At 59.5% G+C, this 26,410-nt stretch overlaps 2 protein-coding genes across 3 annotated transcripts; one reads left to right on the top strand and one right to left on the bottom strand.

Annotated features, from left to right (window-relative positions):
* Positions 1-112: 112 nt before the first annotated feature.
* Positions 113-10,635, bottom strand: CRLF1 (cytokine receptor like factor 1). Of its 2 annotated transcripts, XM_052643980.1 has the most exons (9): positions 10,521-10,635; positions 5,417-5,698; positions 4,972-5,101; positions 4,652-4,821; positions 3,469-3,626; positions 3,211-3,379; positions 1,110-1,297; positions 944-986; positions 113-436 (listed from the first exon to the last, which is right to left on the bottom strand). In XM_052643980.1, exons 1-9 carry the CDS (start codon positions 10,633-10,635, stop codon positions 423-425), a joined length of 1,269 nt encoding a protein of 422 aa, XP_052499940.1. In that variant the 3' UTR covers positions 113-422. The 2 variants fall into 2 exon arrangements, with proteins under 2 accessions (XP_052499940.1, XP_052499939.1); XM_052643979.1 differs by lacking the exon at positions 10,521-10,635 and having other exon boundaries at positions 944-991; positions 5,417-5,819.
* A 6,171-nt stretch (positions 10,636-16,806) lies between these two features.
* Positions 16,807-22,296, top strand: TMEM59L (transmembrane protein 59 like). Its single transcript, XM_052644052.1, has 8 exons — positions 16,807-16,971; positions 17,921-18,080; positions 18,164-18,267; positions 19,707-19,859; positions 20,435-20,537; positions 21,172-21,289; positions 21,390-21,507; positions 21,747-22,296. Exons 1-8 carry the CDS (start codon positions 16,807-16,809, stop codon positions 21,873-21,875), a joined length of 1,050 nt encoding a protein of 349 aa, XP_052500012.1. The 3' UTR covers positions 21,876-22,296.
* The last annotated feature ends 4,114 nt before the right edge of the window (positions 22,297-26,410 follow it).

The raw sequence follows: 26,410 nt of genomic DNA, 5'->3' as shown, positions 1-26,410 counted from the left end.
AGATTCCCATCCCAAAGGGTCATCAGGATTCCACGTGCCTCCCCTAAGCCCTACAGCCCCCCACCCTAGGCCACTCTAGCCCCGAACTCACCTGCACAATCAGGGCACCTAAATAGTTTTGTTTATTTAAAAAGATTCCTTGGAGGGGGTCCTGGGTAGGGGGAGTAATAACCCTTCTTCACACTCAGCTCTGGCAAGCATTCTGGGAAGCAAAGCCCCCCCTTCACACACACACACCCCCCACTGGGGTGCACCTCACGTGGAGGCCAGAGCTGTTGTGGCCCTCAGAGCACGGAGTACTCGTCCCCGCTGCTGCTGACAGGGCTAGCACACCTTGAGGGGAGGGTTCAGAGATGGCCCCCAGTCTGGGGTGGCCCCTGGATCTCCATTGCAGCAGGGAGGGCAGCCCCAGCCTCTAGAGCTTATCTGGCAGGACCTGCAGGCAGAGGGGAAGCCAGACTTAGCAAGAAGCCTGGGAGGGGCCAGGACCACAGAGCAAATGAGGCCCCAGTCCAGGTCTTGGGCCCACCACTTTCAGCTAGCTGCCCTCAGTAGGCTGCTGCCCCTCTCTGGGCCCTGGTTTTCCTATCTGAGAAGTAATATCTATCCATCCCATGGGTTGTTCTGCAGGTAACATGTGGCACAGGGCCAGTATGCAGTAGGTGCTCATACATGCTCCGCAGGTGGCTATGTGCAGTAATTCCTGAGGACGATATTCCCCTCTGGACATTTTGAAGGGGTCCAGGGGTCCAGGTGTTCTTACTTGGCTAAAGGTCACAGGGGCAGGCAAACAGTAGGTGTTAGGTAAATACTGATAAATAAATGCTGGAGGAAAGACTTGTACCTCAGCAACTCTCAGGCTGAGGATGAAGGGCCCACGGCCTGTGGCCACCAGGAGGGCTCTTGACTCCCGGCCTGCCCACCCACCTGGGCTTCCCCTTACCTCTCGCCGTGCCCCGTCTGCCCGAGGACAGGATCCCCTCGTCCTGTGCTTGGAAGGAAGGAGGCAGTGTCTGAGGGCTGTGGACCTACCTCCCATCCCCTTTACCCTCACCCGGCCCGCCCCCCCCCCCGCCCCCCCCCGTCTCCCAGGGGTCCCATTTTCCTACCTGGTTGCGGGTCTTATGTGACTTCTGCATCCAGGCTCGCCACTGGTCGTAGAGGCGGAAGCTGAGGTTCGAGCAGTACGCGTGCTTCTTGAGCCAGCCCAGAAACTGCTTGAGCTCGCGCCGCACCGGCCCCGAGCTCGGCTCGCCGCCCCGCGGCTCGCAAGCCCCGCCGCCCGGGCCCGGGCGCTCTAATGGGGGCGGAGCGGCAGCGTCAGGGCTCGGCCAGCAGAGGGCGCGCGCGGGCAGGAGAGGGGTTCCCTCTCGCGGCAGGACCGCGTTCACCTCGGGGACCCCCCTCGCGCGTCCCTGTTTCAACGCGACCCGGTCCGCCCCACGGCCCGGCCAAGCACTGCAGCCCAGCTGCGCCCCCGGGGAGACAGGGGGCAGGGGGAGGAAGGGGCTCCTTCTCCACATCTCCAGGCACCCGATTCTTGCGGCCTGACCCAGGTGTGAGTGAAAGCGGGGGAGTGGGGAGAAGGGCCAGGGCCAGAGGGATAAGCCGCCACGGAGCAGGGGGCAGGGGAAGGGAGAGACGCTGATGAGAAAGCTGGAGAGAGCAAGGCAGACGTTAAGAGATGGAGGCAAAGGGCGACAGATACAGGGAGAGCGACAGCCACGGGGGACGGCCAAGGCGGTGCAGAGGCTGGAGAGATGGAGAGGGAGCCAGGACAGGACAGAGACGCTGGGGACGTAGGGACGCAGAAACCAAAAAGGCAGAAAGACAGACACAGGGAAAGAGAGTGAGTGACAGATGAAAGGAGGCAGACAATTCGAAGTGACTCTGAGGGGAGGGACAGTCCCCAGGACAGGCCTGAGAGTACAGCCGGATGGATGGGGACGGGGCCAGGAGGGCCAGGTGGGAGGCCGGCCTGTCCATCCAGCCGCCAGCCGCAGCCAGCCCTGAGCAGCCTGAGCGGGCCGGCGGATAAGGACATCGGCCTCACATCATAAATAATACCGGGGACCCGCTGACAGGCCCTGGCACAGCCGCGGCCCCCACTGCCCCTGGCGGCCTCCCCTGGCCTCCCCCAGCCTCCCCAGCGGACGCAGCCGCCTGCTGGCTCTCGTGCAAGAATCGCAGGTGCTGGGCACGAGCAGGGGCCAAGGCTCAAGCCCCTCCTGGCTGTGCTAGTTCCCGCCCACCCCTGAACCTGCAGGGGCCCCGATGGGGGCTGCGGAACTCGCTGGAGCCTTGCTCTGCCACTCCCTGACTCTGGGACCCTCTCTGGGCCTTGGTTTCCCCATCATTCCAAGAGCGTGAGCCTGGACTTCAAGGGAACTGCGTTCAGATCCTTGTGTGACTTTAGAGGGCTGGCTGCATCTCTTCGGGGCTTGGGATCCTCGTCTGAGAAAAGGGGGCCTCCCTTGGGTGAAACAGTGGCGGGGAGCAGGCAATGGGAGCCTCAGTAACTATTACTTGCTAACACTTGGGTGGCACCCACCATGAGGGCACTTTCCATGGGTTATCTCATCTAGCCCTCACAATAGCCTGAGACAGGCATGACTGTCATCCCCACTTTCCAGATGGGAAAGCTGAGGCCACATGTACCAAGTAAAATTTCGTACCATTTCACAGAGGAGAGATGGCAGAGGGAATCAGACCCAGGCGTCTGATCATCTCATCCCCCTACCTTGATCTGAAGGGGAAACCAAAGCCTGTTTGTAGGGAGAGTTGGCAGCCCTTGGTCTTAGAGAAGCAAGGGTCTCAAGTTCACTTGCCCTTAGGGGCTAGGGGAGGGGTCCATGCGGGTGCAATGGGCCAAGTGGGAATAGCGCAACCAAAAGAGCAAGGGCAGCCTCTGCTGATGGGGTCTGTGGAGTAACTCTGTGTCCTCTTACATTTTCTAGACAATTTTTTTCTAGGGAATCTAGGGTATTTGGGTTAAAACTTACTGTTTTTAAAAGTCTGCAAGTGGTTCAAACTTTTTCCCCCCCTCAAATGACAGGCTAAGAAAATAGATTCAAGGGCCACAACTGTCCCCCCACCCCCACAGGGCCAAGAGTTTGAGACCTCGATTCTCCCGAAAGGAAATAAGGCAACAGAGGCTCTGGCTGTTTTGGAGCTGGTCCCAGGCCCAGCCAGCCCTGCTGGGGTGCTCACCACTTCGAGGGGTGGAGGCAGCAGTGGGGTGGCTCCATTCGCTCCAGATCCCGGCCTTCTTGGAGCCGTAGATGCCAAAGGGGTTGCAGCGCACTTGCACGAAGTAGACGGTGCCGGGCTTCAGGCCTGCCAGGCGGCAGGAGGTCTGGTTGCTCACATCGTCCACCACCTGGGCAGCCAGCGCAGGGTCAGAGGCAGGGGCAGCACGGCAGGGGATGGGAGGAGGGAGGAGCCGGCCTGGGGGGGCAGGGCAGGCACCTTCCAGTCCACGCTGTCCTCCACTCGGTAGCGGATCTGGTACTTGGCTTGGAAGAGGAAATCCTTGAGGGCAGGCGGTGAAACCCAGCGCACACTCAGCTGGTCCTCCAGGCCCCCTACGCGGCTCACGTGCACATCCGGCGGGGGGTCGGTGGTCACTAGGGGGCAGGGCGGGCCTTCGTCACCAGGATCTCTTTGGACCTGGCTGGCACCTTCTGGGTCCAAGTACCAGAGCACGTGGCTTAGATGGCACCTGCTTCCGTTCTCCCTCCCCCGATTTGGGACGGGTGGATTATATTAGATAATATTCGTGTAACACTCAGCACCTAGAAGCACTCAATTAATGTTAGCTGTTATCACCACAATTATCTGTGACAGGAGAAACATAATCCTATCTTCAGGGAACTATGTAAAAAGCAGACACTGCCTGGATGATGATATTATTATTATTATGCCCAGGAGTGCAGGGGCCCCTTAGGCTGCCAGACCCCTGGGAAGCTCCCATTGACACACCCCCTCCACTGCCTACCTCCTGCTCCTTCGACTTCACAAAGGTCCTCAATGTGACTGCTATGCTAGGTGCAAAGGGACAACGGGGACATGCCCACAGCAGCTTCAGGATTTGAGGAAACAAAGTGGGAAGCAAGAGGAGGCATTTGCTGCAAGCCTTCCAAGGATCCTTCAGGGAGTCCTTTGGGCCGCAAAGAGGGCTGGCCTCTTCCCCTGAGGCCTTGGTGAGGGGCCGAAAGGGTTAAGGCACAGGCCTGCTCGGGGCTGAGAAACACCCTAATTAGATTAGGCCCAGTTCTGCTCGAGGATCATCCACTTCCTGCCTCCTGCCTGCACCCCCTCTCAGCTCCAGGCTGCGGCTTCCTGGGGCGCCTCCCGACCTGGGCGCCCCCTCCCAGCTCCCTGGGGCCCTCTCCCCTCACACCTGGGCTGCTGATGGGGGAGGCAGCCAGGCCAGGTGTTCTCCGCAGAGTAGGGGTATCCTGGTTGCTGCGGGGGGGGGGGGGGGCTGGGGACCAGTGGGTGGATGCCTCGCTCCTCCCATCCCCAACAAGCCTGGTCCCTGAGACCTCAGCTGAGCTGCAGCCGTGGCTGGGCCGGTGTGGGGCAGGGGGGGCCTGGAGGTGAGGATTGCAGGTGGGCCACGCTGGCCTTGGTGGGGGGCGGGGCTCACCCACATCCAGAATGTCCAGCGTCAGCACGTCAGAGCGGGCTGAGCCCAGCCGGTTGGTGGCCTCCACCCAGATCTCATAGGGCGTGAAGAGAGCCAGGTCCTTGGGGATGTGGCAGGAATGAGGTCCCACCGTGTGGTACTCCTCACACGTGTTGTCCTGCCCGTACCACCTGCAGGGACAGGCGGGGAGGAGGACATGTGAAGGGTCCCCAGACCTCCCTGGCCCAGGCCAGAAGTGCAGACAGGACCCTGGAGCTCAGAGAGGGTGACCCAGGCCACAGAGCCAGGCTGGGACATGTCGCCCGAGGGCCACCACCAACCTCAGCTTGTACTTGAGAGAGTAGTTGGTGTGGAGGAAGGTTTCCCCGTGGGCCCCCGGCGTCCAGCGGCACGTCAGGTCCTTCATGTTCCTGGACCAGCAGCTGATGTTGAAGGGTTTCTCTGGGGGCACTGGGGAAGCAGGTATGGGGGCTGAGGTCTGGGCTGGCCGCGGACGAGTGGGAGGGGGACTTTTGGCTGCCAGCCGGGGGGCCCCTTGGAGCAGAAGGAGGATGGACAGAGCGGGCATGGGCAGTACCACCTGCACAGCTCTCTTGAGAACGGTGTATGGGCGCCTCCAGGATCTCATGCCCACCCAGGGGGCCCATGCCCCTCAACTTGTGCCAGTATACCCACTGTTCAGGCCAAGACCAGAGGGCCCATGATTCACACCCCTCTCCAGAGGGAGATGCTGCCCCCAAGATCTGCCCCTGGGTGTCCACTTACGGCCAACATAGAGGCAGGAGCCGGCCAGGATGCTGCCGTCGCGGGCGTGGCACACAAGGTTGTCCCCTGACTGCTGCCTGGATCCATTGAGGTTGGCCAGGGCGAGGGCCATGGTAGAGGCGTTGAGCATTCGGGAGAGCTCAGGGGGTAGGCGGCGCCCGTTGAGGGTCCAATAGAGGCCCTCGGCGGTGGCCCCTGGGGTGTCCCCATGCACTGAGCACGTGGCCTGCAGGGAGGAGCCGATGAGGAGCGTGGGGTCCTGGGGACTGATCACAGCCGTGTCTGGGGTCAGAGAGGAACACCTGTCAGGGCTGGGATGGAGCTGCCCTGGACCTTCCACCATCCTAGGACCTCCAAGGCTCATGGCAGTCCTGCAAAGGAGCTGTTTATGATTGTGGCCCATTTTACACAGAAGGAAACTGAGGCTCAGTCAGGTCAAGTGACCAACCTAAGGTTGGTGGCAAAGCTGAGATTCAGCCCCAGGACTGTCTGATTCCATAATTCAGTCCTTCCAAGCCAGTTCTTCACTGACTTGCTCAGGGCTTTTTCTGATCGGTGACAAACCTCATTCAGATCCAAGGAACTCTTATTTTGCACACACTTCTAACAACCACTGCACTCTGCTTTTTTTTTTTTCCCCCTTTTAAATTTCATTTTATTTTTTGACAGTTAGAAATAACAGATTGTGTGTTCCTTCTTTGATATCCCTCAGAAGCTCACACATAGTAGATGTCTCTAAGGGGAGGAAAGCACTTCTAAAAAGAGGTGCCCTACTAGAATCCTGCTGATTTTATGGATTAAAAAAACAAGGCTCTGAGAGATCAATACCCTTGCCTATGGTCACCAAATAGAAGACAGGCACCCTAAACCTGTATTCATCAGTCTATAAAGTTCTGCTCTGCACTGCCACCGGAACTGAAGGTGGCTGTGGCAGGCTCTGTGCTCCCAACCCTCATCCGAAAGGTCTGGCCGTCGTCATCATCCTCCCCCTCAGCTCAGTTTTCCTAATCTGCAAAATGAGAACAAGAAAGCTCACAGTCCTCAGGCCCATTGGAAAGATCAGATGGGAAGTGAGTGACTTCCTAAACTGGGTTGTGTGTGAACTGGGTTCTAATCACAGGAACCTCGGGGAGGCCATGGTTGATGCCTTTCCTCCCGACTGCCACTGGGGCAGCCCATGGCTTCTCCTTCTGAAGATTAGAATCTAAGAAGAAAGTGTCTTTATCCAGGAGGAAATCAAGGCACAGAACAGGGAGAGGGCTGCCCAGTTCAAGCCCGAGATGTCATTCTAAGCCTCAGTCTCCCCATCTGGGAAATGGGCATCATGGTATTCACCACATGGGGTTGTTTGAGAAGAGTGAAAATTTTGTTTTAAGGACAACTCCGTGGAACTTTTAAGCCAGGCTGACCTGGTTTCGAATGCCCTCAGCTCACTCTGGAAGTTGACCCAGTTCCTTTATGTCTCTGAGCCTTTGAGAAGCTCTCTCTCCACCAAGAGTGGTTGTAAGGATTCATTTGTTCACTCGCTCATTCAAGGAGCACCTACAAGGCATCAGGACCTGAGGGCACAATGGTCACCAAGACGCTCAAAATTCACGCTCTTGTGGGACTTGAGTCCAAGGGAGCAGCAGGAAAAAGCACAAGTATCTAAGAGAACAAGGGAGAAAATAAAGCACGAATCAATGGTGGCAGCTAATTGACCCAAGAGGCCTGTCTGGGAAGGTGGCATTTGACCTGAGATGTGAATAAAATGTAAGTGTTAGTCGCTCAGTCATGTCTGACTCTTCGTGACCCCATGGACTGCAGCCCGCCAGGCTCCTCTGTCCATGGGATTCTCCAGGCAAGAATACTGGAGTGGGCTGCCATCCCCTTCTCCAGGGGGTCTTCCTGACCCAGGGATCAAACCCGGGTCTCCTGCATTGCAGGCAGATTCTATGCTGTCTGAGCCGCCAGGGAAGCGCATGAAATGAAAGAAGTAGCCATGACAATATATAGAAGAGGGCATTCAGACAGTGGAGCAGCAAGCGCAAAGATCCCAGGGTACAGGTGGTAGGAAATGAGGTCAGCAGGGGCCAGACCTTCAGAGAGTTCTTCCAGAGTTGAGCAGGGGAGGGATTTGTGTTTTAAAAGGATCGCTGGGCAGCTGGAACAGGGGACTTCATGGGGGCAGAGGGGCGGGTGGCAGGCCAGTTTCCCTGGCAGCCAAGGACAGGGCAATCCCAGTCCCCTGCAGGCCTCCTACATTCCTGCGGCTGCCCTGTGCTGGCCCCCACCGCCCCATATGGGTGAGATGGGGTGGACGCAGTTCTGAGGCCGGCCCTGATGACTTTCCCGGGCAAACTTGGCTTGGAGGGCCATGTCTTGCTAGAGCCTGGGATCGCAGTTGCATTTGGGGCTTGGCCCAGGGCTCGCTGGAGGTCTCAGCGTCCGTGCGAAGGAGCCGGCTGAGCGGGCCAGAGCCGAGGAGGCGGGGGCGGCCGGGGGCGGGGGGCCAGGGGGCCGCCCCGGAGGTCCCAAGCAGCCAGCCGCCCGCTAATTCGGAATTCCTTAGGCATGAACTCGGGCGTGCCAGCGTCTCTGCCCCGGCCCACCCACCGCTTCCTGCCTGGGCCCCCCCAGCAGGGTGGGAGGCACGGCCAGGCCTGCCCAGACCCCAGGCCCATCCTCAACCCTCAGGGGTGGGTCCCGCCCCTCCCGTCCCTCCCGTCCCCCACCCACCACCACAGCCAGGCCAGGAAGGGGGCGCTCTGGGGGGTCCTGGCTGGAGGCGGGGGCAATGCCCCTCTGCCCCACCCGCCTGGCCTGGGCTGGTGTGGCCTGCCTGCCAGCAGCTGCAGCTGCCCTCCCGGGGCTGGGCGGGGGACGGGGCGAGAGGGCAAGGCCAGGCGGGCTTGGACAGGCTGGTCCCCCAACCCAAGCTCCAGCAGGAAAGGTCATGGGAGGCCTTCTCCTCCTGAGGATGTGGGTGCCCATCTCAGCTGGAGCACCTGGGCAATTGGCTTGCTTTCTCCTGTTCTCAGTTTCCTCCTCCGTAAAATGGGAGGAAAATCCATTCTACCTGCTGGGGAGATGAATGCGATGAGCTCATGATGTCCAGAGTGCAGAGGGGCTGTTGGGATCAGGGCCCCTCCCAGCTCTGGGGTGGTGGCTGGCTGGTGCACTCTCTCCAGTCCTCCACGAACAAAGCGCCAAGGCATTCAGCAGAACTGGGATGCATACATTCCAGCCCCGGCAAAGCAGCTGGGGACAGTCCACTGAGGTTGTGGTGGGGGGGGGGGGGCTTGGCCTGGTTTGGGGGCTTCCTAGAAGGCTCCCCAAGCAGATCCCTGGGCTAGGCTTTTGGACAGCCCCCCCACCCCCCATCCCATGCTCCCTGCCTCCCCACCCTTTCCCGCAGAGCTGGGGCCTTTAAAAGTTTTTTCCTCTCCCCCTTCCCAATCTGGAGCCACTGCCGTTATTAAAAAGGAACACCATGTGTTTTAAAAGCGAAAAGTGTGAGATTCTCTGCAAGCAAGGCAGGAGGGTGGCCTCCATCCTGGGGTCCCCATCTCCTGTCCTGCTGGTACCTGCAGACACTTTACGACCTGCTCGCCTGCTGGTCAGGTGCTAAGACACACCGTAAGTAGAAACATATTGCCGAGGTGTGAGAATCTTTTATTTAATTTCTTCCCCCTTAAAGGAAAAAACACACGCACAACAATCCCACCACCACCTTCGCTTGTTGCTCTGCTGGCTGGAAAACAAAGCCTGCCATTAAAGGTGGCATTCACGAGTGCTGCCCACTGCCTGGCAGAGCTGTCACGAATCCGAGAAGGGCCTTGGGGCCGCCCCTCACCTGTCCAGGAGCCTTGGGCATGCTAGGCTTTTGGCAAGTGCCCTAAGGGCACGGGACCCTGAGCCTTCTGGAGGAGCACCTCAGGGAGCCTGCAAACAGCTCTGTGCGGTGTAGGTCCACCAGGGGAGCGGCACGTCTCTCCTGGTCAACTTGTGAGCCTGGATGGGCCCTTGGGGTGACTGTGAACATCCAGGGCAGGCTGTGCCTGTGTGTGTGCCCCGTGTCGCCTCCCCCTTGGAAAGAGTGTGTGACCATGAATGTGTGTGTGTCAGGGATGGAATGTGTGTGTGCGCGCCCCGATGGTGTGAGAATGTGCATCTGGGATGCAGTGTGCACGCATCCGAGGGCGAGGGTGACGGGCCACAAGCCAGTGAGTCTTTGTGTGTCTCTGGGTGTGTCCCAGAGTGGGTCGGGATGTGGAGTCGGTGTCCTGGCGAGGGTGTGCATCGGGTGGGGGACCGGAGAGGGCCGGAGGCCAGGAGCTCCCAACAGGGTGGGGGTCTGTCGGCCTGCGGGGGTTGGGGGCTCCCGGTGACTGCCCCCCACACACACCCAGGCTGGGCCCACGGTGCCCGGACTCGCTGGCTCCCGCTCCCTCTCACTCTCACCCACTCTCTCACAAAGATTTCTCTCGCTGGAGTCTCCTAGCCCGGCGCAGCGTGGCCGGGAACTGTTCTAAACGCTGCCGGTGGCGGGGACTCCGTAGAACCCCGCGCGCGGGGTCCCGCCAGGGGAGGGCGGCGGCGCCGGCCCGCGGAGAGGCGCGTCCCCGGGGACCCCGGGCCGCGCGCCAGGCGGCCAGAGCGGCCCCCTCCCGCCCCGCCTTCCTCACGGGGCTCATCCCTCCACCCGGGGGGGCCCTGCTCAGGGCCGGCACCCAGCGCGCCTACTGCGTGCGCCCCCGCCCGGGTGCGGTGACCCGCAGGCTCCGCGACTCCAAGTCAGCAGACCCTGTCGCGTGCGCCCCCCGCTCCCGCCGTGCAAAGGGTCCCAGGCCGCGGCCCCCTGACCCCCTGGGGCCGAGTCGGGCGTCCTCCACAGGGCAGCCCAGGTAAGAAGGCCTCGGTAGCGGAAGCCGGACCCTCGGGCCAGGGAACTTCGGCGCCGTGCGCCCCACAGGTGAGGGCGCCCCGAGGGCCGCTCCGGGGGCGCCTTCCTTTGTTCCCGGGCCGTCCAGGTGGCGCCCGCGCCCCCTCCCCCCGCGGTTGCCCCCGGGGCGCACGCTTTCGGCCCGGGCGGGAAGGAGGGAGCACGGCGCCGTGTACTCACCGGCTCCTGATCCCGCTCGCGGCGCCCCGAGGACGCAGAGCAGCAGCAGGGGCAGCGGCGGCGGCGGCGGCCGCCGCGCGGATTGGGCGGCGGGGCCCGGGCGGCCGGCGGGCATGGGGCCGGCGCTGCCGGGGGCGCGCGGCGGGCGGCGGCGAGGGGCGCGGGGCGCAGGCCGGGCGCAGGAGGGCGCGGGCCAAGCAGCCCGCACGTCGCTGGGCGCGGGCGCGGAGGCCAGAGCAAGTCTGAGCAGCCGAATTGACAAGGCGCTAATGCGCCGCTGGCCCCGCCCGGCCCCGCCCCCGGCCCGGCCCCGGGGGGGCGGCGGGCCCCGCACCGGCCTCCCCGCCGCCCGCCCGCCCGCCGGAGGGCACCGCGAGCCCCACCCGTCCGGCCTCCGCCCCGCGGCGCACCGCACGCGCCGTTTTTCCCGCGGCCCCAAACCCCCCAACTCTACCCTTACAGACCTGGGACCTCCCTTTCCAACCCTGCCAGCTCCAGGCTCCCTACCCCCAGTCTGGGACCTGGCGGCCCCCAATCGTGTTTCCATACCCCCGCCCACTTCCTCGCACCCAGCCCTGAGCCGTGTGCCCTTTCAGCGTCGCCTGCAGCCCCTAGCTCTGGTCCGCTCCTCCCCCCCCATCCTCGTCTCGGCCCCCACCCCAGCTCTGGCCCCGCCCCCCCCCCACTGAGCGGTCCCTGAGCCCCGCCTGCTCGCATCTCCAGCCCCTTTCCTCCCCGGGGGCCTAAGAGTCGCCCTCCGTCCGGCCCCACGCCCTCGGCGCGCGGATCCCACAGGTTTTGGCCCAGCGCTCCCCCTCCCATTTCATCCCGCCTCTTCTGGTGCTCCGCGCGCGCAGCCTCGGCCCCAGGCTTTGCTGGAGGGAAGACGGAGCAAAAGCTGCACGGCTTGGAGTCCCCGGACCTCGCCCAGGCTCAGCTGTCCCCCTCGGGCGGGTCCGAGCCGGGATTCTGTGGGGGCGCCCGGGGGCCTCAGGAGGGAGTTCTCGCGTGGGCAAGAGGGGAGAAATGGGCCCCGTGGGAAAGGAGACAGGGGCCTGCGCGGGTTCCGTGTGCGGGCAGGAGGGATCCCCCAGGAGGAGAGCGGTAAGCAGGCCCTCCTCCGACTCGCTAACACCCCCCCACGGAAAAATCCGCTCAGCGGCCCGCGGGTGGGGTGCGCCACGCAGTGAGTAATCGCTGGGGCGGCCGCCGCCCGCCGACTCCAGGTAACGCCGGCTGCCCCGAGCGACGCATAGTTTGTCTTCCTTTTTTTTTGCGCAGGGATCCTTCTCCGTGTTATTATTTTTGGCCACTGCTTGGGTTTCGGGACCCCTCCCGGCCCCGCTGCCTCACCCTCCTTCTCTCGGTCCTCACCCGATTCGGGCGCCCACGATAAAAGGGCTCCTGGACTCCAAGGCCCCAATGGAGGGGGGAGCTTGAAATGAGAGTTCCGGGGCTGCCTCCTGCCCAGTTGTTGGAGTCGCAGCCCCGCCCACAGCCATGTGCCCTCAGAGAAGAAGGGCTCTATCTTCCCCTTCAGGGGCTCCCTTAGAGACCTGCACCCTCCCTCCAGGTCCCTAACTAGCTAAGGGGGTAAAAGTGTCTGAGGAGGGCTCAGGAGTTCCCGCCTCGTTTGCCTAAGGCGGCCCTCCACCACCCCTGCTAAGTAAGTAGTCTGAGGTCCCCAACTCAGACCTCAGACTATCAAAAAAGAGGATTGAAGGCCGGAGTTCCGGGTGTGCCCCCACCCTCCAAGCCCAATCTGGACTCTGGATGAGTTTGTGAAGGAGAGATTTGAGCCCTGGCATGGGGAAAATCAGGCCCCTCTGCCTCAGTTTCCTCCTCAGCACCATGGGGGACTCCTAGCCAGCCTTCGCCTTTCTGTGGGAAGTTGCATTGTAGCAGAAGGCTCCACGGTCTAAACACTTACCATAGTGCCTAGCATTGGGGCACATTCTTTTGGAGTCTCAGTGTGTCACCTCTGAAAAATGGGGCCATAGTCCCACCTGCCAGAGAATTAAGCGAAGGTGGCCGTTCTTGGCTGGAATTGTGTTTTCAGGATATATCCCAAGCCTCCCCCACAACCTCGGTTCAGCAACGTTTGACTTCCACCTGGAGGACTTCAGGCTTCTGGAGAAAAAAATCTTAATATCCCCCCACCCCATCTCTGCTCCTCCCCACCCCCACTGCAGTCATCCCAGTCTCGGGGAAAAGGCTCCCCCATCCACCCAGGTGCTCAGGCCAGAGACCTGGAGGTGCGCGTGACAACTCTCTCCTTTGCTCATCTCCCACGTCCAATCCATCAGCAAATCCTGTTGGCTCTGATTCCAAAACGCATCCCCATTCTGAGATTTGGACCTCTTTTCTCCACCCCATCCGGGTCCAGGCCCCACCATCTCCATCTGGGATGCTGCCCAGCCTCCTAGGATTCCCGGGTAAACTCTCCTGCCCTTGTCTGTACATTAGGAAGAAGGGGCTTTTAAAAGAAGCAAAGCAGGTCTTCTCTGTCCTGCCACCCTCTCCCCATTCCCTCTCTCCTCTCTCCTCATCCTCTTCCTTCCTCTCCCTCACGTTGCTCCAGCCCCAAGACTTGTACATTTGCTGTTCCCCTCTGTGGGGACGCAGTTCCCCCAAATTCTTCCCCCAGTTAGCACCTTCTTTTCCCATCAGGTCACAGGTCAAGTTTTCTCAGAGGGGGCCCCCCAGCCTTTCCAGGCACTCTCTGTACGCTTCCTCTTTAAAAATTATCTTTGTAACACAGTTCTTCAAACATCGTCTTCTCCTGAGACATTTTCTTTACACTGTGGGCATCTGGAGAGCCTGCGCCCAGGGAGGTCCACGGGAGAAGAGCTCAGTGAACATTTGCAGAAATGAAAGGATGGAGGTGGAGGTGAGAGGATATTACAAAAAAAAAAAAGAAGACGAAAGAAAGAAAAAGAAAGGATGGAGAATTCTCAGTCCCTTGGAGTAGCAAGAAAGCTCAGTCCCAGTGAATCATGCTGTCTTGGGTCCCAGCCAGGCCCTGGATTTGCTCTGTGACCCAACCTGGTAGCCACCCCTCTCTGGTCCTTAACTTGTAGAAGGGTATCCACTGTTGGCTCAGTCCCTTCCTGGAGCATGCCATCTGCCCTCAGGGTGGCCTTAACCTCATACCTTTGACTTTCTAAGGAAAGTGATTTGACCTCTAGGTGCATCCTTCCCTGCCCTTGGTTCTCCAGGTGGCTTAACCCCTTCCTCATCAGTCCTGCCGCCTCTTTGTGCAGGAAGGGGAACCAGCTCTGGTGGAACTTCTGGCAAATATTGACCCAAGTCCTTGAAGGTGGCTGGGAATGTACTGAGGTGGCAGATGGAGGGAGGGGCCCCCGGGGGGAAGGGCTCCTCCTTAGTCTTTGCACTTAAGAATTACCTTGGGGGAGACCCTCCAGCCCAGCTCCCTGCCGAATTCCAGGGCACTGAGGGTCCCCTGGAGATGGGCAGTGGTAACAGCACCTTCAGAGTCCCCTAGGGAGTGAGGAGGGCATAGAGCTGCCTTTCCCATGCTGAGACCCACATGATCAGGGCCCCTCAGTATGGGATTAGCTGCCTCGTGTTCCAGGCCAGTGTTCCCAGGGAGCAGGGACAGTGAGGATCTAGCCTAGATGTGTGCTTAGTACAGCAGAACCCAAGTTCCAGACCTGTATGCAGGCGAAGGTGGGGCTTTATCATTTCCACCCTGGGGGTTCAGCTGGAGGAGCTTGGATTCTGGGGTCCCAAGCTTTGTGCAGTATGTAATTTCTCAACCGAGACCCCATGGGCATTGGAAGTGAGATCTCAGGAGTGCAGAGCTGCCTATGTGCAAACCAGGACCAGTGTTCCCCCCGCCTGGGAGGTCTGGCTTCCCTGCCCTCTACACCCTGGAGAACCTCCGATGTCTAGGGTCCAGGAGGCGCCAGCTATGTTGGGGGGTGACAGCTGTGCTCCTTCCCCTCCCCTCACCCACCGTCAGCAAGTCGCCGGCGCCACGGTGCCCTGCTAGCTCCCCAGGCTGTACCCGGCTTGGGGGTGGGGGTCAGCGGGGTCGTGGCGAGGGCGGCAAGGGACAAAGGGTGTTTGTCAGATGCCCGCCCTGACCTCGGCCGCCGCTTCTCGGACGCCTGGCCCGCCTCTGATTCACGCCCAGGCCGGCCGCAGCGACTCCCCGCTAGCCGCCCCGGCCGGGCCGCCCCGGGGGGTAGGAAGTGGGGGGGGGGCGAGGGGCGGCGCCGAGTCAACTTTCCCTCTTAAGCCCCGAAGGAATGTCGGCGGATTTCCTGAAACCCGACCCCGGCCGCCCGCCGGCCCGCCCGCCCCTCACCTGGACCAGCTCCCCCGGGAAAGGCAGGAGGGGCGCGGGGGCTCACCTGGGGGCCGGGGTCAAGTCCTCCTTCCGCTCCCGCCCCAGGCGGCCTTTTGCAGCGGAAAAGGGGGTGAGTAGGAGGCAATTAAATCTTCTTACTCCTCTGCGGTAACCTAGGCCAGCGTCCCAACTCCTCCAGCCTCAGTTTCCCCTTCTACTTTACCCACGCCGCGGGTGTCCTTCCTTCCCGTTGAGCGGTAAGAGACGCCTCTGAAGCCGGGTAACCCTGACGCCCCACCTCCCAGTCTTGGCGGGGGTCTGCCCACCTCTCTTTGCTTCTTTCGCTTGTCACCTGGGCCGACCCCCTTTGACCATCTGATCCTCAGCTTCCTCATTTGTAAATTGGATAACGCTACCAGTTCTTTATAGGGTTGTTGCAAGAAAATACTGCGGAAGTGTTTTGTTTGGAATGAATGAATAACAGTAATTGTGAAAGGCTTCAGCGCGCGGGGCTCTGGAATTGACATGTGTGGGCTTGAATCCTGGCTCTGCGGAGGGGTCCTGGGGACTAAGTTTCCCACCTGTGAAACGGGGGACAGTATTGGTCAGAACCGTTGGCTGTTCCCCAAGGCGCAGGCCTGGCGCGCGGTGGGCTAAACGCGGGGTTCCCTGGCTCTCGCACAAACCGCAGGCTGGAGGCCCTCGCCGCAGGGTCGCGGCGGCCTAGGCCGGGAGGGGCGGGGCGGGGGAGGGGCCGCCCGGGGATCCAGATGTTCAGGGTCCGCCAGGCACAGCCGCGCCTGATTAAGCCACGTGGGGGCTGGCTGGGGCCGAGGAGATGAAAGCGCGGCGGCCGGGGGGGGGGGGGGCACTAGACACCCCACCCCGGGCCTCCTCCTCGGCCGGCGTCTGCGGCGCCCTCTGGCCCGCCGGCCCCGGGTGGCTGCCGCCGCGTCTGCTGGGGCGGAGAGTGGACAGAGGGTGCGCGGGCGGCAGGCACCTGCGCGCCGGGCACACCAGCGAGGGCGAGGGTGCCGCTTTTGCAGGGTCTCGAACTTAGAGGGGCGTCCTCACTCCCATGCCTGCCGAAGAGGAAGTTAAGGGGACCTCCGAGGTCCAGATTCATGGGGCTACCTTTTGGCACCTTGAAGTGCGGCAGTTATGAGAGCCAGAGTACTCCTGTTTGTCCCATGTTTTCCCACAAGAATTAGAAATTTTAGCAGCACCCCATCACCCCGTCTGTGCCCCCTCCTACTCAGCCCCAGGTCGAAGGGCTCCCAGTCTGGGAGAGCAGGGGCCAGACCCCCCAGGTCTGCGGATCAGGGCTGGGCCAGAGAGAGGCGACGCTAGGGGAACCCTGGAGGGACTTGGAGAGCTTCCTCCAGAAGCCAAAACGCGCATAAACTACCGGCTCTCTGATTTGGGTATCAAAAGAGATGAAGCTTCAGAAAGCCTCCTCTAACCCAGTTCTGCGACCCTCATGACCCTCCATCCCCACACTCTGGCTGGGTTCCAGCCAGCCCCACCGCCCTCCTATTTCCTTTTCCTACAAGCTCTTCCGAACCTCGCTGTTCCCTCGGCGGCCTCCTCGAGTCGCCAGCTCGAAATACGCCTCCTCTGGGAGGCCTTCCCTGATCCCCAGGCGAACAGATCTCTCCTCCACTCTATCAGCCTGTGTGTTTCCTTTTGGCCCCCAGCGATGACTGAGATCCCCTCGTCTGTGGACACTGGTGAGGTGTCTTGGGGTCCCGACGTGGGGCCGGCGGCAGGGGCCGCGACCCACCTGCCTCGCCCTGCCGGTGTCCCAGCGGTGCCGCAGCGCCGCGCCCCCGCCCGCTCTCCGCATCCCCCACCCCCCCTTCCCAGGCTGCCTCGCTCGGGTGACGTCAGCGACCCGGTCCCCGCCGCCGCCGCATCCTCCGCGCCCGCCAGGAGCCGGCGTCCCCCGCGCTCCCTGCGCCCGGCCTGGCCATGGATCCGGTCGCGCTGATGCCGCCGCTGCTGCTGCTGCTGCTGCAGCCTCCGCCCGCCACCGCCGCGCCGCCTGCCCGCGACCCCTTCGCCCTGCAGCTTGGGGACACGCAGAACTGCCAGCTGCGGTGCCGAGACCGCTACCCTCAGCCTCAGCCTGCTCAGGTGAAGCGCGCGCGGCGCCAGCAGAAGGACCCGCGAGCTCTCCAGTGGGGGAAGGGTTGAGGATGCAGCTCCTTCCGCTGGGAGCGGGAGGCCGGGGTTCCTCGGAGGGGGAAGGGGTCACGGAAGGGGGTTCTTCAGTGATGATGAGCCCCTCTGGTGGGGGAAGGGCTGGCGTTCCTTCGACGGGGGCGAGCGCAGAGATCGGGGGTCCCTCCGGTGAAGGGGGGGATGTTTCTCCCGCAGAGGAGGGGCCGTGGGGTCCCTTTGACAGGGGGGGCGGGGCGGTGGTTAGTGATGCCAGTCCTTCCGATGAATTCGGGGTTCCGGGAGTCCCTCCAAGCCGGAGGCGGGAGGGGACTGAGGCTCTGTTGCTACCCAGCGGGTTCTGGCTCCCCTCTGCTGGGCCAGGGCCTTGGGGGCGCCCAACCCCCGCCTCCCTCAGGCCCGACAGTCCCCCTTTCCCCCCTCTACTCAAGCATCTTCACATCCTCTTCCCTACCCCCCTTAGAGCTACCAGTTCCCACCCCGATCCTGACCACCCCTCCCCCAGTCAGATCCCAATTTTCCCGAGCCTGAAGGATGACAAAACCTCCTCTGAGTCCCCCTTCCTTCTTCAGGCCCAAGAGCCCCTCCTCTCTGGAGGGTTTTTCTTTTTTTGTGGGGGGAGGATCATTGCCCTTCATCTTCTTCAGGTTTTCAACCATTACCCAAACCCAGCAGCATCCATTGTTTACTCTTCTCAAGCTGCCCCCCGCCCCCACCCCGCACCACCCCTCTCTCCTCCCTGGAGCTGACAGCCCCCACTAATATTCTTAGCCTCCTCATCAACCTCGCCCCAACCCCCCTAAAAGATTTTGGGCGATCAAGTCTTCTACCTCCCCGAGGGCTTCCTGCGCCGCTGGCCGCCTCCTGCCCCTCCCCCTGCCTGAGCCCGCAGCTTCGCTTCCAGGAGGAGCTGGGGGAGGACCCCATTCAATCCCGGAGAGCGAAGGCGTATGACAGGGCCGTCCTGACCAGCGCTTGCGAGCGCGGCTGCCGCCTCTTCTCCATCTGCCGATTCGTGGCCAGGAGCTCCAAGCCCAATGCCACTCAGGCTGAATGTGAAGCAGGTGAGTGCTGGCTGGGTGGGCCAGGGTGGGGAGAGGTGGTCTGGGAGGGACTGTCCCCCAGTTACCCCCTCCTGCCCCTGCAGCCTGTGTGGAGGCCTATGTGAAGGAGACGGAGCAGCAGGCTTGCAGCGAGGGCTGCTGGAGTCAGAACCCAGAGCCGGAGCCGGAGCCCGAGCTGGAGCAGAAGGTGGGCGCCCTCCCACCCGTGGCCCCAGGCCCATCCCGCCTCTCGTCTACCCCCCTCCCCAAATCTGCTCTCATATCCACTCTCTCCCAGGCTCTCCATGCCATTCCAGGCCTCCTGGGTGTCCTGGATTAAGCCATGTGACATCTCAAGGCTCAACTGTCATCTCTGTGACGTGGGAAGTCCTCCCCCGCCCCCCCCCCCGCCCCCCCCCGCCGCCTCTCCCACCCAAACGGCCACATTTTACATTATTTAGCAAGCTTTTGTCCTGGTCCAGGCCTAACCTCAGCCTGTCCCAAATTTCTTGTGCCACCCAAGGCACCTGAGACAGTGTCATCCCCATTTCATGCCCACGGAGCACCTGCCCAAGGTCACCCAGGGCTGTGCAGAGGTGGGATTTAAAGCCAGTGCCACCAGGGCTTATGACCACTCCTCACCTCCCTCATCTTCGGAGCTGACTTCTGAGCACCTACATGTTAGCTCCTGGTCTAAGCCCTGTCCTCGTGATGAACAGACGGTCAGAACAGAAGTGTAGGGAGGAGGAGCCTCCCGAACACACATAGCTCCTCCTTCCCCACCCCAGGAAGAGACAATAGCTGTGCACTTATCATACCCCGTGAGTCTAGACAGTGCTGCACCAGGGGAAACTGAGGCACAGGACATGCTTCATCCCAGTCAGAGACCCACGGGCCGGGGCTCCCGAGAAACCCCCTCTCTCTCATCGCTCATTTTCCGGCACCCTTCCCAGGCTTTCCCTGTTCATGAAAGCCCTGTGCACCATCACTTCTTTCCATTCCATGTTCTCTCCTGATGCTGTAAAAACAAGAACAGTGATGATGGTAACATTTTCAATCATAGCCGCTACTGTATATTAGGCACTTGTGCTTTTTTTGTCTGTGTGACCCCATGGACTATACAGTCCATGGAATTCTCCAGGCCAGAATACTGGAGTGGGTAGCCTTTCCCTTCTCCAGGGGATCTTCCCAACCCAGGGATCAAGCCCAGGTCTCCTGTATTGCAGGCAGATTCTTTACAAGCTGAGCCACAAGGGAAGCCCAGGAATACTGGAGTGGGTAGCCTATCCCTTCTCCAGCAGATCTTCCCGACTCAGGAATTGAACCAGGGTCTCCTGCATTGCAGGCGGATTCGTTACCAACTGAGCTATCAGGGAAGCCCTTGTGCTATTGTTTAATTGAAATCTCATAGGAGATCCCTGAGGGAAGAGTATCATTTCCCACTGTAGGACTCAGAGAGGGCAATCCACTTTCCCAAGGGCACACAGTCAGTCAGCCAATGGAGTGCTGAGGTCTCTGTTCATAGTATGTAGCCCTGTTGCCCCAAACCACTTAGTGAATTTTGATCACAGTGAATTTTCCCAGCTCCCCTCCCACTTAACACCCTACATTGGTGACATTTCTGTGCCTTGGGCCTCCCCTTGGCAGAGAAAGGTCCTGGAAGCTCCGAGTGGGGCCCTCTCGCTCCTGGACTTGTTTTCCACCCTCTGCAATGACCTTGTCAACTCGGCCCAGGGCTTCGTCTCCTCCACCTGGACATACTACCTGCAGACTGACAATGGGAAGGTGGTGGTGTTCCAGGTGAGGGCTCTGGCAGGGGCCACACCAGAGAAGTGGCTGGGTGGTCAGGGTAAGGAGGTGGGATGAATTGGTTCTTGGCTCATGGGATGTACAGTCTACAGATCAGTAAGCTTCGAGCACAGCTGGATCCAGGGGTTCAGTGTCTCACTCCACCCCTGGGTTCTGCTGTCCTCTTCAGCAGCTTCATTCTCAGACAAACATATCCCTCCTCACAGCAAGGTGGATGCCTAAGGCTCTAGATTACAACCTCTCAGGTTTTAACTAAGTTGATTGGCCCTGGTTGAGTCATGTGATGACCTCTCAGCCAGTCCCTGTGATTTTATTGGCTAGTCCTGAATCACATCCCTATCTTAGGTGTTGGAGGATGGGGTCAAGACAAATCAGGGTCCCACAATAGCAGGGAACAGTATCCCTGATATCACAGCCTGCAGCTGTGTCCTCTCTGTCCCCAGTGGAACGAGGTACCAGCTGGGCATGGGATAACATAACCTACATGGGGCGCAGAGAGGTGCCTGCTAGGGTCAAGGTGGTGCCTTTCTAAAGGGCTTCTCTGTGCTGTCTTGTTCCTGGCCCAGACTCAGCCTGTGGTAGAGAGCCTGGGGCATGAGGGAGCCCGTCTGCAGCGAGTGGAGGTGACCTGGCGGGGATCCCACCCTGAGGCTTTGGAGGTGCATGTTGGTAAGGTTCAAACCTAGACCAGTGTTCCTTCCAATGGTGGCTCCACCGTCACAAGGGGTTCTCCTGGCAAATGAACCCTTGAGGATTGGTATTTCCATCTCTCAGTTCCTGGGGTTCCTTGATCCATCTCCCAGGGCTCCATGGTCTTCCTCCCAGGGTTCCGTGGTCCATCTCCCAGGGTTCCGTGGTCCATCTCCCAGGGTTCCGTGGCCCATCCCCCAGGGTTCCGTGGTCCATCTCCCAGGGTTCCATGGTCTTCCTCCCAGGGTTCCGTGGTCCATCTCCCAGGGTTCCATGGCCCAACTCCCAGGGTTCTGTGGCCCATCTCCCAGGGTTCCATGGTCCATCTCCCAGGGTTCCGTGGTCCATCCCCCAGGGTTCCGTGGTCCATCCCCCAGGGTCCCGTGGCCTCTCTCCCAGGGTTCTGTGGTCCCTCTCCCAGGGTTCCGTGGTCCATCTCCAAGGGTTCCATGGCCCATCTCCCAGGGTTCCATGGTCCATCTTTCAGGGTTCTGATTTATTCCAAGACCCCATGCCCCATTGCCTCAGGTCCTGGCCCCCTGTTCACTCTCCACGGCTGCTGTCACCTCTTGGCTGAGACCTTGAGGCTACTGAAAGTAACTTGCTCTCTTAGACCCTGTAGGCCCCTTGGACAAGGTAAGGAAGGCCAAGATTCGAGTCAAGACCAGCAGCAAGGCAAAGGTGGAGTCTGATGAGCTGCAGGACAATGACTTCCTCAGCTGCATGTCCCGGTGGGTGGCAGAACCCTGGCGGTGGTGGCGGGGTGGGGCCTGAGGGAGGAGGCTGTCTGGTCCCACCAGGGCCCCTGAATGTGCCTGCTGGGCGGGGCAGGCGCTCGGGGCTTCCTCGCTGGATCCTGGCCTGCTGCCTCTTCCTCTCCGTGCTGGTGATGCTGTGGCTGAGCTGCTCCACCCTGGTGACCGCACCCGGCCAGCACCTGAAGTTCCAGGTGGGCAGGGCCCATGGGCAAAGATGGGAAGAAAACTGTTCCCTCACTGGACGGGGCCACCCCCTTCCCCATGGAGACAGGGACCCCTGACTTGCTATGTGACATTAGGCAAGTTTCTTCACTCTCATGAAAGAGGAACGACTCCCACCCTTAGTAGGGGCAGCCCGAGATCTGGGGTGGGAAGGAGCCTTGCCAGGGTGGGGACTCATGGCCCTCTCTCATTCTTCTTTCCCCTACAGCCCCTGACTCTGGAACAGCACAAGGGTTATATGGTGGAGCCAGAGTGGTCCCTGTACCCTCCCCCGTCGCACGCCTATGCAGACAGCCCCCCGCCCTACAAGCTGAAACTGGACCTGACCAAGCTGTAGGCCTCCACTGCCAAGTTCAGGGGCCCTGGGGGTCTCACTTGCCCTGTGCCTAGGCATCCAGGTCAAGGTGGGACCATCCTTGGGCTCCTCCCTCCCCCAAATTCTTCTCTCTCCAGCCCTGCCCCTCGCCCCCTGGATCCTGGGGGTGCTGTGTCCCTGCTGGGGGGCGGGATCTGACCTTGGTTCCTCCCTGTCCCCCTTCCCCAGAGCGTGTTATTTTGTCTTCTATTCCGTAGCTTCTTGAGTATTTGAACCCCAGTTCTGTGCTGCCTTCCTCCTTCCTCCTCTCTCCCCTCTCTGGGGGGCTGAGGCCACAGGGGAGCCACTCTGTGCTAAGGCTCCCCCTTTTCTCCCCACCCCACCTCTGGAGACATAGCCCCGTGAGAGGAGGTGCCCCCAAGAGAGGAGGTGGTGGGTAGCTCCATGCTGGGAGGGCGATTGAGGCTGGTGTTGCAACATGGGGGTCAGAAGGAATAAACCATGTATATAAAAACCATCTTGGACTGAGCTTACTGCTATTGGTCTTTCTGTCTGCCTCCTGGGGGGAGACTTGCGTGTGGCCGTGACCCCTGCCCACCAGGCCCTTCCTGAGATGTGGGACCCCAGGAACTCCTCATGGCCTGAGTGGTGCGAACCAGCTGCTGCCTGAAAGCAACCAGCACACAGCATACTCCAAGCTAGGGGGTGACTCTGGCAAAGTGGCCTCTGCCACCTGCCTGGCCCGGGTGGGTCAGTGCCCTTTCCCGGGCCTCCGTATTGCTCCTGTGAAATGGACAGGGCACATCTCGAAGAGGACATTTGTTAATTTTGTCACCAGCTGGCTTCAATCCCCCTTTCTTTTGGGGATGGAGCTCTGTCCCCATTGGAGGTAGTCTCAGGGCCCTGTCCACAGGTTCCCCCCCACTTCCCTACCCAGGGGGTCTAGCTTTGGTGAGCTGGCATTCTTTCCCTGCACTCTGCATTCAAGAGGAGTCTTTCTTGCCTGGGAAATCCTGTGGACAGAGGAACCTGGTGGGCTATAGTCCATGGGGTCACAAAGAGTTGGATACAACTTAGCGACTAAACACAAGTGCAACAGTGAAGACCCAGCATAGCCGTAAATAAATAATCAAAATAAGAGGAGTCTTGTAGGGCAGGAGTAGCCCACCATGATGAGGCAGTAGCCGTGACCCTCCATCCTTCCACCTTCCTGTCGATTCTGCAGACTCCCCAAAAGCCTCTCAATAAATCTCTTGGTTTAGTAGGCTAGAGTTGTTTCTGTTGCTGGCAACCAGAGAGTCTTGTTTGGTGGAGGCCGCATCTCCTGGGAAGAGTTTGGGATGATGGACATGGTGGTCAGCGGGGCAGGCGTTTCCAAGGGCTATCGGAGGCCTGTGGGTGGTGGGTGGGTGGTTGGGGGGAGGTGAATTAGGCTGAGTGAGGCTAGCGCCCTTCCACTTTTCATCCTGCCCTGTGTCCCGAGAAGCTGATTCACTTGGACCTTCAGCCTTCTGCTAGAGTCGGCCAGGGGGCCCACCAGCAGGAGGTAGAAGGAAAGAGAGGTGAGAAGTCCCCGGGGTGGTGGAGGGGAGTGTTCTCGCCCCATTTCTCTCTCTGTATCCCCCAAGCCAAGACCACAGCTCCACCAAGTGGACCGTCAGCCTGGGCATGTTAAAAGCTCCTGACTGTTGCCCCTCCTGTGTGCTGCACCACCCCATGTCAGTTACCTGCCCCTGCTGCACTTTACAAATATCCCCTTTATTACCACTCTCCTGCATTGTCCATTCTGACTGACTCCTGCTTGTTGCCTGGACCCTGCCTGATGTCATGAACATCAGGATTCAATCAAAAGGCAATCTAGGCCCTTGAGTAACATTCTTACCCCAGCATGGGATTTCAGGGAAGGCCCTAGGCATGTCACCAGGAAATACGACCTGGGCAGAAATGAGAAGTGATGGCAACCCAGTGCTGCCCTGTAGAACATTCTGTGATGAGGGAAGTGTTCTGTCTGTGCCATCTCCAGCCGCACGATGTTGCGGAGCTCTCGCAATATGGCTAATGCGACTCGATTGTGTTCCTCATTTTCTTTAATTTGAGTTGATGTACACTTAAGGTTTTTCCTCTATTTTTTTTCCTTTGTGGCAGTGAAAAATATGCATCATATAAAATATGCCATTTTAGCCAGTTTTTTTTTTTTTTTTGGCGAGGCAGCATGTGGGATCTTAGTTCCCCAACCAGGGCTCGAACCCACACTCCCTGCAGTGGAAGTGTGGAGTCTTAACCACTGGCCTGCCCGGGAAGTCCCTTAGCCAGTGTTTTGTGTTTTTGGCTGCGCTGGGTCTTTGCTGCTGCTCATGGGCAAGCCGGGGGCTACTGTGTGGTTGTGGTACCAGGGCTTCTCTGCGGTGGCTTCTCTTGTCGCAGAGCACAGGCTCTCAACGCATGAGCTTCAGTAGTTGTAGCACGTGGGCTCAGCAGTTGCAGCTCACGGGCTCCAGAGTGCAGGCTCATTGGTTGTGGCCCACAGGCTCGGTTGTTCCATGGCACATGGGATCTTCCCCTACCAGGGATCAAACAAGTGTTCTTTGCATTACAAGGTGGATTCTCAAGCACTGGACCACCAGGAAAGCTCCCCCTTAAAAACTGTATAATTTTTAAGTGTACAATTCAGTGACAATCGATACATCCATGAGCTGTAACAAACCTAGACAGTGTATTAAAAAGCAGAGAGATCAGTTTGCCAACAAAGGTATGTATAGTCAAAGCAACTTGGTTTTTGGTATAGTCAGAGCCAGTCATGTAGTGATGTGAGAGCTGGACCATAAAGAAGGCTGAGCACTGAAAAATTGTTGCTTTCGAGCTGTGGTGGTGGAGAAGACTCCTGACAGTCCCTTGGACAGCAAGGAGATCAAACCAGTCAATCCTAAAGGAAATCAGTCCTGAATATTCACTGGAAGGACTGATGCTGAAGCTTAAGTTCTTTATGCAAAGAGCTGGGCTCATTAGAAAAGACCCTGCTGCTGGGAAACACTAAGGGCAGGAAGAGAAGGGGTCGACAGAGCATGAGATGGTTGGATGACATCACCAACTCAATGGACATGAATTTGAGCAAGCTCTGGGAGATAGTGAAGGACAGGGGACCCTGCTGCTGCTGCTAAGTCACTTTAGTCATGTCCAACTCTGTGTGACCCCATAGACAGCAGCCCACCAGTCTCCCCCATCCCTGGGATTCTCCAGGCAAGAACGCTGAAGTGGGTTGCCATTTCCCTCTCCAATGCATGAAAGTGAAAAGCGAAAGGGAAGTCGCTCAGTCGTGTCCGACTCTTCGCGACCCCATGGACCACAGCCTACCAGGCTCCTCTGTCCATGGGATTTTCCAGGCAAGAGTACTGGAGTGGGGTGCCATCGCCTTCTCCACAGGGGACCCTGGTGTGCTGCAGTTCATGGGCTTGCAAAGAGTCAGGCATGACTGAGCTACTGAACAACAGCAACAGTGTTGTGGAGTTATCACCATCATCTATTTGAATGGTTGTAGTACCTTAGCCCAGATTAAAGGGGAGCTTGGCGGCCCTTTCGCTTGGGGATCTGCCCTGACCCTGTCCTCCCCATCTCAGCGAGTCTAGATGCTTGAGTGACACCTTGCTTCCTCTCTGTCCTCACCCCATGTTGCTGCTTCAGCAGTGCTTTCCCTCTTGGCCTCCAGCCCACATGCTTCTCTTTGCTTTCCTTGGCAATAGCCAAGGTCCAACCTCCCTCATCTCTTGCCCAACAAATGTGCCCATCTCTTCTTGGGGCTCCCAGCTTCCCTTCCGGCCACCCTCTAGCTCCAGGCAACAGCTGGGGAGCCATTGGTATAAAGTGTCTAGGTCTAACCCTAGACATCACCTGCTTCTGGGGTCTAGCGCTGCAATGAGGAGCCCCAAAACCCACATGATCCAACAAGTACCCCCATGACTTGGCCCAGTTAGCATCTCCAACCACTTCTATGAAGCTGTGTCCCTTGCTCGCTATGCTCCAGCCACACAGGCTCTGTCTAGATGGCTTGAACCTACCTTGTTCCTTCCAACCCCAGGGCCTTTGCACTTGCATTTCCCTCTGGCAGGAACACCCCTGAAGCCCTGCTCTAACCAAGTTCTCAACACAAAGGACTCCTCTGCAACCAATCACATCCTCGCCACCCAAGTTTGGGCCAGCATCCCCTGTTACACCAGTGCTCAAATCCTTGTTTGTCTTCCCTGTGCCGACCACATTTATAGTTGATTAATAATTATTTGTTTCAATGTCAGCCTCCTTTAACATAATTTTATGAGCTCCATGAAGTCAGCTTCCTAGGGTTTCATGTGTGAACTGGCATGGAGCAGGTAATCAGTAATTATTCTTGATTGGGTATCTTCCTGCTTCCCTCTCAGACCCCAGAAGCAGCATCATTCAGTCAAATCCATTCCCTATGTGGACTCTGACCTTGTCCCTCTCTTACAAGCTCCTGTTGCCCTTGGATACCGCCTAATTTCCTCTGCTTACCTTTTAAGGGCTTTTAAAATCCACCATGCTGGCAG

This window comes from Budorcas taxicolor, chromosome 7, assembly GCF_023091745.1.
Source record: "Budorcas taxicolor isolate Tak-1 chromosome 7, Takin1.1, whole genome shotgun sequence".
Lineage (NCBI taxonomy): Eukaryota > Metazoa > Chordata > Mammalia > Artiodactyla > Bovidae > Budorcas > Budorcas taxicolor.
This window is presented reverse-complemented; position numbering and strand designations above follow the sequence as displayed.

Excerpts from the sequence above, each read along its gene's own strand:
- CRLF1 (XM_052643979.1), bottom strand. The coding sequence starts at position 5,819 with ATGGGCCACAATCATAAACAGCTCCTTTGCAGGACTGCCATGAGCCTT. Across the intron at positions 5,102-5,416 it reads CTCCTGCCTCTATGTTGGCC|TGCCCCCAGAGAAACCCTTC; the intron begins GTAAGTGGACAC and ends CTGCTTCCCCAG. Across the intron at positions 4,822-4,971 it reads TCTCTCAAGTACAAGCTGAG|GTGGTACGGGCAGGACAACA; the intron begins GTTGGTGGTGGC and ends CTGTCCCTGCAG.
- TMEM59L (XM_052644052.1), top strand. The coding sequence starts at position 16,807 with ATGGATCCGGTCGCGCTGATGCCGCCGCTGCTGCTGCTGCTGCTGCAG. Across the intron at positions 16,972-17,920 it reads CTCAGCCTCAGCCTGCTCAG|GAGGAGCTGGGGGAGGACCC; the intron begins GTGAAGCGCGCG and ends CTTCGCTTCCAG. Across the intron at positions 18,081-18,163 it reads TCAGGCTGAATGTGAAGCAG|CCTGTGTGGAGGCCTATGTG; the intron begins GTGAGTGCTGGC and ends CTGCCCCTGCAG.